Source organism: Protopterus annectens, chromosome 1.part0 (assembly GCF_019279795.1).
Source record: "Protopterus annectens isolate FY-2018-M chromosome 1.part0, PAN1.0, whole genome shotgun sequence".
In the NCBI taxonomy this organism is placed as follows: domain Eukaryota; kingdom Metazoa; phylum Chordata; order Ceratodontiformes; family Protopteridae; genus Protopterus; species Protopterus annectens.
This window is the reverse complement of record NC_056725.1, coordinates 820,707,565-820,719,982: the sequence shown is the minus strand read 5'-3', so window position 1 is coordinate 820,719,982 and position 12,418 is coordinate 820,707,565. Positions and strand designations below refer to the sequence as shown.

The 12,418-nt window shown below is 44.5% G+C and overlaps 1 protein-coding gene across 1 annotated transcript in view; it reads left to right on the top strand.

Annotated features, from left to right (window-relative positions):
* The window catches only part of SCAF8 (SR-related CTD associated factor 8), a 1,875,331-nt gene that overhangs the window by 124,844 nt on the left and 1,738,069 nt on the right, over window positions 1-12,418 (top strand). Inside the window, exon 2 of the mRNA XM_044063383.1 lies at window positions 10,169-10,252. Within this exon, the coding sequence (XP_043919318.1) occupies window positions 10,169-10,252 (84 nt within the window). The remainder of the gene's footprint in view (window positions 1-10,168; window positions 10,253-12,418) is intronic.

Below are 12,418 nucleotides of genomic sequence, written 5' to 3'. Positions count from 1 at the left end.
GAGAAATGAATTTGTTATGAGGGGGTATTCCACACATAAAACTGAGATATTGAAGGATTCAACAATGGTTGATAGAAGAGGGAAGGGAAGACCATATTTTAGAAACAGTTTACATTCTACAACTTCGACTCTAGTAGACAGACAAGTTACCAATACACAAATAATATTGAATATACCATATTCAAATAATACAGATGTGAATAAAGTCATTACTAAAAATTGGGCTATTCTGACTACCAATAAAGAGATATGCACCATTGTTGGCCATCGACCAAGGTATAGTTACAGCAATAGTATGTCTTTAGAAAGGTTACTATGCTGCGAAGAGACCAAAGAGAGCAGAGTAACATCAGACAGACAAGGAACTTTTCCTTGCAGGAACTGTAACCAATGCTCATGCATGTCAGGCTCCAATAGTTTTATACATCCAGAGAATGGTAAGACATGTACTTTCAGGCACTATGCAGACTGCAAATCTAGAGACTTTATATACCTAGCCAGCTGTGTGAAATGTACCAGTTATTATATAGGCAAGACTAATCGAACCCTAAGAGAAAGTGGAAGGGAACATATCTATGCCATCAACCATGAAGATAAGACTAATGCTTTAGCCAAACACACATTAGACCATGATTTGAGCCGCAAATGTAAGTTCATGGCAATAGAGTTGGTTAACAAAAGCAAAAGATTGGGAAATATAAAGAACCACACTGAGCGACAAGAAACAAAATGGATTATCAGGATGCAATCTGAAGAGGCAGGGGCTTAAATGAAAGGATCTCTATCACACCTTTCCTAAAGGATAGACCCCTGAAGCACTGAATATGCATATTTAAGAAATAATTACATATATACTGGAGTGATCAAATACTTTTCTTCATACATTTCTATTGTATATTGAATTCGCTGTATTGCAACTATATTGCTTCCAGTAACATATTTTAGCACTTTTTAAGCAGACTTGATAGTATTTATATCTTAATCATGAAGTTATGAAACTGTTTCTTGAAATGTACACAGTTTTTAAATTAAATGATTATACAAATATTTTAAAAAATGTGTTTTATTACATAGTAAGTTTTTATATTGTGGGTTTTAATAATTTATGTACATATTTCACAAAGTCAGGATATTAGAAACACTAAGTAGATGCTACCATCTAGTGGCAAATCTTGATATGGCTAAAGAATTGCAATACAAGTTTTTTTTTTTTTGCGCTTTTTTTCATATTTAAATGGCAAAGTAATGGTACTGGATATGTCTGAAGAAGGGTTTGTAAGTAACCCGAAAGCGATAACTGTCTTACCTTCTGTTCTGAATAAAGGATTATAACTTGAAGCGCTGTGGTGGTACCTGGTGTATTTTTCAGGATATTGTTGCATTTGTGCTTATGCTGCAGGAACCTTCTCCCCAAACTGCTTTTGGATTTACTGATTGTATTTTACTTCTAGCCTTCATTTTGGATTTACTGATTGTATTTTACTTTTAGCCTTCATCTTTGGTTTGTCGGTTTTACAGTTTTTTTCTTTCCTCAGACAACAGCTTTAGTAGACCAGAGAATGTGGCCTGTATGGTTGCATGATGGAAACAGTCAAGAATCAATGCAGCCTAGGAGTTAGGTTTGCCAAGAAATCCCATTGCATGCAATGTTTATGCTGCTGGTTTCTGAAGGTAGCAAGTCTTACAAATGTATTATGAGAAGTCCTTACTGTTTTCAGAAGCTTGACATAACTTTTGTTTCTTGGTTTAATTGTCATAATAAAACTATTTTTGAACTGCTGTGTTTTCTTTCTCCTTATCAAAGATAGTATATAAAAAAGTTAAATACCATTGATGTTTTTACTCCATTGATATTCAGAAATGTTGCATGCTGTACATTTTCAGGGCTCGTAGCCCAAGTTAGTAGTAAACTGAATGTCTGCATTTATAGCTTTCAGGCTTTAGCCAGATTGATGTCCAGTGAAAGAATGCCGAGCAATTTGTTACACATTCTTATTATATTTTGCTTCCAAACTAAAAACTTTTGAAAGTCAGTGTTTGTGTACTTCTGCAGCTGCCTTTGTTTCTTTTTCACATGTATTTCTGCACTCACCATGTTGTGTCTGGAAGGTTAATAGTTTGCATGGAAGATGGTTGGATGTGGTCTAGCCTCCTCTTTATTTATAGTCAAATTGAGACTTTGAGAACTTTGCATATCCTTGTTGTTAACACCTTATATACAACGTGTCATAAAGCTGTGGGTGTAACAGTCACAGTACAGCTGTTGGCCTAAGTACACGAGGAGAGCATGAAAGCAGCTGTCACAGCTGCCACTGAGGCTTGTGCCCTGTCCCTTGTGGAAGGACCCATGGTTAGAATGAAAAGCAGTAAAGATGCTTCATATAGAAACTTTTGGACATCCTAAAAAGAATGAAATTTAGAATGACAGTATGCTTGAAACTTTGTCAACGCATTTTTTTTTTTTTTTTTTTTTTGTGGCGGAGGGAGTGGCACATAATTTTTCACAGAGAGGAATCTAGTGCGTGAAGCACCCAGAGAACGTGAGAGAGGGACACTTGACGTATAGAAAGCAGTCTTCATTTCTTCGCTGATAATGATTCCAGGATATGTTGTGAAAAATTTATGGGAGGGAACTAGCTGTCTCGGCCAGTCCTGTGACACTCTGCCTTACCAGATTTACATTGGTGATTCTACCTGCTCCCCACCAATTCAATGCTATTAAGTTGCATCTGACTTCTTTATTGATCCCATGAGCAGCTGATGACGTCCAAAGACTTCACAAATCAGTAGATTGATAGGCTTTTCTTTTTTCTTGTATATATATTTTTTCTCATCTCACAAGTACAACACGCACATCTATGGAAAGATTTTAGAGTTTTCAGTCTGCTTTCTGCCTGTCTTTTGGAAGAGATGAAATCTGATTAAGTGGAGAATCCCCATACCAGTGCAGGGAGGGCTTGTAGACTGTACAGAAGGCACCCTGGCAAGAACCATCCAAGGTCTCAGAATTACCTGGCTTATTTACATATTGGATCAGAGGCTGTTATAATGTAAAGTTTTAGCCAGTCGTTATATTACATGTTGCTCTACATTACTGTCTTTTTTGTTTTTTTAACTTAAATTGGCAAACAGTGCTTGTGTGCAAACACTATAATCAGCAAACTGGAAACTTTGTACTCGTGTGTAGAACACGGATTAGTTTGCTCTAGCAGGCTATTTATCAGGTTGGAAAATGGGCAGACTGGATAGGCACACTAACAATAGTGCATGTCATGTCTTTCAGTTTTTGTTCAGACAGCATGTAGTTCTAAGAAACATTATTCTATAGTGCTATAGCTCGCTGCTGCACTGCTAAGATTACTAATGAAGTGACTGAATTTTTGATCTGAAGTAGTTACTTCATTTGATCTGCAACCTGTGGGGAGTCTGATCCGACCTCGGATCCGAACCGGCAGCTTTCCAAGCTTCAAGATCCGAGCTCCTAGCTCCTCCCCCACTATCCATAATCCCTTACTACCAACCACATTACCTCAGATCGTTTTTTTGCCGCGGCTAAAGACAGTTGCTTCTTAGTGAAGAGCTCCTGGCCTGGTGAGATTGTTCCTTTTTTATAGCTATTTCTAGTTTAAATTGTGTGTGTGTGTTGTTTTAGCATCGAATCCTTCAAAACCCACTTAAAAAAAAAAAAAAAAAAACTTTTTTTCCTTTAGTTTAGATTGTCGTCCAACCCCCCCCCCCCCCCCCCCTGGTAGTGTTTGGGTGTGTGTGAGACAACTTATGGCTGAGTCTAAGACCATATTTTCAAAATGTATTGAGTGCGGCCACAAGCTTTCCCCAGCTGATGGCCACACTCAGTGCGTTTTATGTTTGGGGGCAGCACATTTAAAGGAGGCCTGCCAGATATGTGCGGCCTTCAACCCTCGGGCACTTAGGGACAGGAAGAACAAGCTGATCCTGGCAGGAAAACTCTCTCAGGAATCGGCTTCTACTTCCTCTCCCAGCCGGGCTCAAGCTACTCCTGTAGCTTCGGTGCCGGCTACTCCCTTAGCTGTACCCGGGACTCAACCTCCCTTATCGGGTACTAGCTCTGTGGAGTCTAGTGCTTCTTCCCACAGGGAGAAGAAGAAGCATAGAGACAGAGAGGGCCATAGTTCAAAGAGGCGGGCCGAGTCTCATCCCTCTGCTCCGCCTGAAAAGATTCTGAAGTCCGCTGAGAGGGTCTCCGGATCCTTGTCCTCTCGGCTCCGTTCACCTTCTTTTTCTCCGGAGCCGGATGAAAAGGATAGGTTTCCCTCGAGGTCTTTGAGGCGGTCCTCCCAGCTTGCCTCGACTACCTCCTCGCGGTCTACAAGAAGCATCTCTGAAGCAGACCTGGATCGGATGATGCGAAGATTTTTACAGACCCAGATGCAGATGGGGATGCTCTTGCCCCCCCCCCCTTTGGGAGGGAGTGCAGCCCCCATTTTTGCCCCGATCGCTCCTTCTCCGACCCGTTTTCGGGTCTCGGAGTTGTCAGATCCAGGCACTTTCGGATCCGGGGATACGTCGGCGCTGACAGGGATGGTGTCTTCGCCGACTATACCTTCGAGCTTGTCGGATCCAAGCTCTCGGGGCCGAGGGTTGAACATCGGATCCGAGGGAGTGGTTGTGTCTTAGGCGCCGATTGGGGCGGAGCACACCACTACCTCGGATCTGATTGCTTCGGCTCCGACCCCGATCCTATCCTCGGAGCCGAGGAGGTTGCTTTCTCAGGCTGGTGACAGTGAATCTCCCTCCAACTTTGAGGTAGTGGAGAGGGTACTGTCGAGGTCATCCAGGTCCCCAACCGGGCCTTCGGATCCACACGTGCCCCCACTGTATCAGCGTCTGTTTTTGATCATCCGTCCATCTGGACAGCCTGCCCAAAGCCTCCAGTTAGTTCTAGGAAGGAACACCGCCTGGTGGACGAGCCCTCTTCGGACAGTCCCGCCGAAGAGGTGCCTCGGAAGCACCAGTGCAAAAGGAGGCACCTGGACTCCCCCGAGTCCATTACCACAGATATGGATTTGGATGATACGAAGGGTTCCCCAAGGTCACCCCCTGAAGATGTCTCATTTGGAGACATCATGGAAATGTTGCGTATGAGGGGGGTGGTCTGCCCAAAAGCCCTCCCTGGACGAGTCCGTATTTCTGGAGGCCTTTGAGGCAGGCCCATCTACCTCCTGGGTGTCCCCCCCAGCCGACCCCTTGGTGGACCTAATTACCACCAGGGCTTGGAAGGAGCCCGACACCGTGGAGCCTATCTCTAGATGCCCAGATAAGGTCCTCAGCCCTCCCTCTGATGGACCTTCTTGGTCCAAAGGCGCGCCGGTTGATGCTATGTTGGTGGCGGCGGCCACTAAGAAAGAACTTGCCCAAGAAAGTTCTTCGGTCCATCTGCCGGACAAGGAGTCCCGGGCTTTGGACCGTATTGGGAAGCGGATGTTTGCTTCAGCGACCTTTGCCATAAGGTCGCTGAACTACATGGCACACACTATCAGGCTACAGCGTGACTTAATTAAAGAATATGCTGCAGCCCCTCCGGAGTCCATGTCGGTCCCAGACAAAAAGGTTTTTGAGACTCGAATGGCCACTCTAAAGACCATATCAAATACATCTATGCGGCTTCTTTCCCATGCCATGGAAGGAGCCGCTAGAGCTAGCGGAGCGGGAGTAGTCTTGCGACGTCACTCCTGGCTCCGCCTTTGCGACTTCACGGATCCCTTTAAGGCGTCCTTCGCGAACGCCCCTTACGATGGTTCGGCCTTATTTGGCTCATCAGTTCCCGACACGCTAGTCCAAAGCGAAAAGGATGGGAAGACGCTGTCGGCCGTCGGAGTCTGCTTCTCTAACCCCCAAAGATACTTCTCCAGGAATCAGAGGGGGCAAAAGAAGCTGTGGTTCCGTAAATCTCAGCAATCCCGTCCTGCTGCGGACAACTTGTCCTCTAGAGGCAGAGGAGGACAAGGTGGACGCCGGCCCAGAGGCAGAGGGGGCCTGCGTAACTTCGGGTCTAGAGAACCTTTCTCGGAGGGACCCGCGCAACAGCCCTGAGGGATTACCCGACTGTTCCTCTCTGGAGGCAGTCGGGGGACGATTATCGGAGCACCTGTCAAATTGGGAGACAATTACAAACGATCGATGGGTGCTCCGGATAATATCCAGAGGTTACACGATACCGTTCTCACCCCCCCCCCAAACCCAGACATCTCCCCGATGTTCCACCCCATCAATAGGAGTCTGCAGCTCAAGAAATTTCGGAGTTGCTAAGAAAAAGAGCCATCCAGCCCGTCCCCCCAGATCAGTACGGATTGGGTTATTACTCCAGGTTCTTCATGGTGCCAAAGAAAACGGGGGACCTCAGACCCATTCTAGGCCTCTCGTCCCTGAACCTGTTCATACCCAAGGAAAAGTTCCGGATGGTCACCCTCCAATCTATTCTCCCCCTTCTGCAGGACAACGACTGGATGTGCTCGTTGGACCTCAAAGATGCGTACTACCATATACTAATGGACAGACGATCCAGGAGGTTCCTCAGCTTCCGGCTAGGAGCCAGTCATTATCAGTTCAGGGTTCTTCCATTTGGCCTGACCTCAGCCCCCAGAGTGTTTACCAAAGTCATGGCAGTGGTTGCAGCCCACCTGAGACTCCAGGGCATTCAGGTGTTCCCTTACCTGGACGGCTGGCTCCTCACCGCCCTCAACAAGCATCTACTGGTTGCGGCGAGAGATTACGCCCTATCTCTGTTTTGTCATTTTGGCATTTCAGTGAATCTAAAGAAATCCTGCCTGTGCCCCACTCAAGCCCTAGAATTCATAGGGGTCAGGTTGGATACTCGAATTTCCAGAGTGGTTCTGACATCGGTCAGGCTAAACAGTTTGTCTCGCCAAGTCTTGGACATTCTTCGGAGCCCCGCTCCTCCAGCAGAATTAGTCCTGAGGGCATTAGGGTCTATGTCAGCAGCGATCGACCTTTCTCTCCATGCCCGTCTGCGAGTGCGGGTGTTACAATGGACTCCAGGTCCAATGGTCACTATCGGTCCATCCCTTGGACATGACGATTCCCTTGAGCAGGGCATGCAGGGACTCCCTACTTTGGTGGTTACAGGCTCAGGAACTCAAAGAAGGGAGACCCTTTGTGATTCCCCCAGTCAAAGCCACGTTGACCACGGACGCTTCCTGCCTCGGGTGGGGCGGGCATTACGCAGGCAAGTCCGTCCAAGGCACGTGGACTTCTCTAGAGACTGCATTGCATATCAACGTCCTAGAGAATGAGGGCAGTGCTTTTGGCGTTGCAAGCTCTCCATCACCTTCTACCTCTGGGGACTATTGCAATCCAGACGGACAACATGTCCGTTGTCTGGTATATAAACAAACGGGGAGGGACCAGGTCTTACCCCCTGTGTCGAGAAGCCATGAGAGTGTGGGAATGGGCTATTTCCACCAACTGCTTTCTGATAGCAACGCACATTCCGGGGCGGTCCAACATATTAGCGGACAAGTTAAGTCTGGTATTTCTCAGCCCTTATGAGTGGTCTCTGAATCCCTGTGTCGTGAAGCAGATATTCCTCAAATGGGGTCAACCTCGCTGCGACCTTTTTGCCTCTCCCCTAAACTCAAAATGCAGCGATTACTTCGCGATAGTTCCCCCAGAGGGGAATCCCCCAGGGACGCTCTGGTTCATGCTTGGCCGCCCGGTCTCCTTTATGCGTATCCTCCTCTTCCTCTGATGATGAAATTCATCCAGAAAGTCTGTCGGTTGGGGACCAGAGTGATTCTCATTGCCCCATTCTGGCCTCGACAAATCTGGTTCCCCTTTCTGCAGTCTCACAGTGTGGCCCCCCCCCATGGATTCTGGATCCCAGACCAGACCTAATCTCGCATCCGACGAGATGCCACACTCCGAACCTGGTCAACCTCCGGCTCACGGCCTGGTTGATCCAGTTCCGTTAATGGCAAGGACTCCCGGTATCTCGTCCCCTGTGAAGGCCATTCTGGTGGCAGCTCATAAGCCATCCACCAGAAAGCTCTACAGCAGTAAATGGAAACGTTTTTCCATCTGGGCAAAGGATAAGGGATTAGATCCCTTTACGGTTCCTATTCCCACTATCCTGGACTTCCTATCCCTCCTTTTTAGACAGGGAGCTAGTGCGTCCACCATTAAAGTCCCAACTTGCAGCCATCTCTCATTATCATGTGGGGGATGGCGTAAATTCTTTGGCGTCAGCAAAGATATGCAAAGCCTTCTTAAAAGGCGTGTTTCTCTTAAAGCCTCCCATTAAGCCGGCTATGCCTCCATGGGATCTTACCTTGGTCTTACAAGCATTAACAGGACCACCTTTCGAACCGGCGGCCTCAGTGCCTTTAAAATTCTTATCTTGGAAAACGGCCTTCTTGGTTGCTATTACTTCAGCCAAGCGGGTATCAGAGTTGCAAGCCTTGTGCATTAAGTACCCATACCTTATTTTTCGCAAAGATAGGGTGGCCCTCAGGACTAATCCTTCTTTTCTGCCTAAGGTAGCCACAGAGACTAACATTAATCAATCTATTAACCTTCCTGCTTTCTTCCCGAGTTTCCATAACAAAGGTGAATACATATTGCACAAATTGGATGTGCACAGACAACTACGTTTTTACTTGCATAAGACTAAAGATTTTCGCAAGTCAGACCAGTTGTTTGTTTCTTATGCTAAGTCAGCCATGGGCAAACCAATTTCTAAGGTGACAGTGGCAAATTGGATATCTCAGTGTATTAGACAAGCATACATTTCAGCTGGGAAGCCAGCTCCGGTTGCTGTCCGGGCGCATTCTACTAGATCTGTGGCTACCTCTACAGCTTTTTGGTCTAGAGTTCCAGTAGACTATATTTGTTCAGCAGCTACCTGGTCGTCTTCCCACACATTCATTTCTCATTACAAACTGGACATGATCTCCAGAAGTAGGGCTTCCTTTGGCTCCGCGGTGCTTCAGAACATCCTTCCGTAGGGACCACCCAGGGCCTTTAGGTAAGCTGGGGACTCTGTCCCACAGGTTGCAGATCAAATGAAGTAACTACTTCAGATAAAGAAGTTATGTACTCACCATAACGTTCCATCTGAGTAGATACTTCATTTGTCTGCAACCGACCCCCCCGCCATCCCCCGAACCTCTGTAAGGTATTGTTCCTTGGAGAATTTCTTCTCCGTCTTTAGCCTATAGGGCAAAATAACCGATCTGAGGTAATGTGGTTGGTAGTAAGGGATTATGGGTAGGGGGGAGGAGCTAGGAGCTCTGATCTTGAAGCTTGGAAAGCTGCCGGTTTGGATCCGAGGTCTGATCCGACTCCCCACAGGTTGCAGACAAATGAAGTATCTACTCAGATGGAACGTTATGGTGAGTACATAACTTCTTTTTTGTAAACATGTACACCAGCACCCAATATAAGTCAGGACCGACTTGGGAGGTTGTGTGCACTTTTGTTAAAGGAAAATAAATTCATAGCCTAGGCATCTTGATGGAGCATCGGTCTTTCATCCTTCAGTATTCATTTATACACATTCAGATGTAGGTGATGCATGCTAGGGTGACACCCTGTCCAAATGATGTTGCTTCTTCTGCTACACTTGGATTGAAATGTTTTCTGATATTATTTTCCTAGTCTGGAGACAGAACTGGACAGCCTTTTGGTCAGAGTGTAGATGCTCTGGGATTGATACTTACTTGACTTTTTAATTTTTAGTTTCAGTACCTTGTGGTAGCTATAGTAGAAGTACTTTAGAATGCATTTGGTAGAAACAGTTGTGTGTACGTATTTGAGATCGTAGGAACTGGTTTCTGTAGACATTTTTCTGCTAATTAGGTTTGGCACACTTGTTTGACTTTCAGAGCCATCTTACGTTTCTTCATCCTTTTTTTTTTTTTTTTTCTGACAGTAAAATAGACTCAGTAATCACTTGTATAAGTGCTTCAGAACTGTGTAATGTGCTTTCTTGCTTTCATCATGACACTTTGGTTTGTTAGTATTCTGTTCCTTAATATGTTTTGCTGGAGTGATACTGTTTAGTGGGTTTTACATATTATTCACGTTGTGGACATTAGTTGTTCTTTTACTGTTTTTTTTTCCTATTCTTTTTATTTCTTTTTACTGTAGTAATTATGTTCTTTTGTTGCAGTTGTACTCGTTGACTGACTATAAGCCACCGATTTCCAAGGCCAAGATGACACAAATTACAAAGTCTGCAATTAAGGCTATAAAGGTAAGCTTTCAGCAACAGCTTTATTATTCGAGATGAACTTTTACTATGCAGGGGAGCACACCTTTTTGAAAGAAATATTGATGGCAATATTTTCCATTCATCTATATGAAGTGCCGACAGTTTGTTGTAGCATCAGCCTTTATTTTCCTTCTCTTACTGTTCCTGAACTTTGACAGGTTCTGTTACATAAAATTACATTCCTATGCGTGTAGTACAGAAAAAAACACAGCTATCCAATAAGAAGCTCTCCATTTCAGTTTTCTTGAAATCTGTTCCTTTCTCTTTAGTGCAGTTGTTTTTTTTAAAGCTTTTCTGTTAACTTACCTGAAAGTTTCTAGAAGTAGTGACTGTTTTTCCCTTGAACATAGAATATGCTCAAATGTAAGATGAGTAGGTTTTAGAGTAGAAGTCAGGGAAAATATGCAGACTTGAACACATCAGAAGGAGCATGATTTAGAATTAAAGCATGGCAAGCTGTTGGGCAGAGTGCTTGTCTTAGAAGAGGTGGGAAGGAGGTAGTTGTGCTTCCAACATAAGTGATGGTGTTAGTAAGTACACAAGATTTAGGCAAATGTGCAGTAGTTTTGTCTTTCAAGAACTTGTGTTTTGATGAAATTGTATTCCATATCTAAAAGACAGTGCAAACTGTACTGTATTGTCCATTTTTTAATGTACAGTCTATAAGCTTGATTTGTTTCTAGGCTTAGAGTAGCATTTTTTTATTTCTGTTTGGTGTCCCATCAGCTTTGCTAAAACGTTGCGTGTAGCTCCTCTAGAAGTAGTGTGTATGTCTTACCATCTTGGTGCTCCCCTGCATATGGATTGCTACATTTATCAATATCGAAGATAACCCAAAGACTTTACATTTGGAAGGCCACAAAATATTGATCCTCCAGATTAGTTGGATATTACTTGGTGAAGGAGGGATACTTTTTTCCTTATGTAACTTATCCAGAAGGCCATACAAAAAATGTTTAGGGGAGGGTTGATTGAGGCAAGTTTAATTGGGAAAAGCTGTGTAGTATTTTTTAACACGTTGAAAATCTGTTACTTGCCTCTTCAAAATTTTAGGGACCATTTGGACCTATGGCTGTTTAAACTTTGGTTACCAAGCCGTTTTATGAGTGCAGAAAAAAAAAATAAAATCAGAAAGTTTAATGATGTGGCAGTAAAGTTTACGTCAAAAATGCTGAGTCGCATTTCACCATCTTACTGTGGCCTGTATTCCTTTTTAAGAATGTTTTGAATATTTGGTACTGCTTTCCAAAACTCTTGTAATCTGCCTTTGCATGTTTTTCCTCTTTAGTCCTGCTGGGAAACAACTGCTCTTAGGCACTTATCTAAATCTTTCCATGACCCCCCCCCCCACTCCTTACCATCAGTGTGCCATTGTTTGTTAGCTCAGGGATTGACACGGCAGACTATTAAGAAGCTTCAAAACCTGGATCCATGTTTTTTTATCAAGTTATTTCCACAGTCTAGGTGGTGCTGCGGTAGCGTTGTCGCCTCACAGTTAGACGTTGCTCGTTCGATTCTCAGAGCGTCTTCTGTGTGGCGACATGCATGAATGGGCGTTCCTTCGTTGAAGATTTTGCGTTAGGCCTGGCAAGCCAGTATGTCAAAATCTACTGCCAATCATTAGCGGACGGGAGTTCCGCTGTGGCGACCCCTAACCAGGAAAAGCCGAAAGAAACAAACATTTGAGAATATTTTGCCTCCTCTATCTGTTTTTTTCTTGTTTGAGAGGAAGTAGGTTAGGAAACTTCCTGACAGTGTAAGCTGAAGTTTCCTTCTTGACTCAACAAAAGGATGATCCCTGTAATTGTCTGCACAGCTGCAGCCCGTGCTTAGGTGCCAAATATAGGCATGGCCCACCTGCGTCTAAGCATTCCACAGTTGCAGTGAAGGAAATTCTCTGAATTTGGCACTGGGTTCCAGGCTCGGAGTTTGTATTTGCGGGGTAGGGGGGGTGTATACATTTTCTTCTACATCTAGTTGCAGGACACCCTTTTTCAAGTAATGTATAGGTGGAATTTCTGTGGAGTTTACAGCTATTCCAACTTTCTGTGCTTGTATGTAATTTTTGGACAATACCGGCTTTGGTTTTTACTGCTTAGCAAACTGATTTTTACTGACTGAGGCCAGTTTATTTTTCATAGCTTAGTG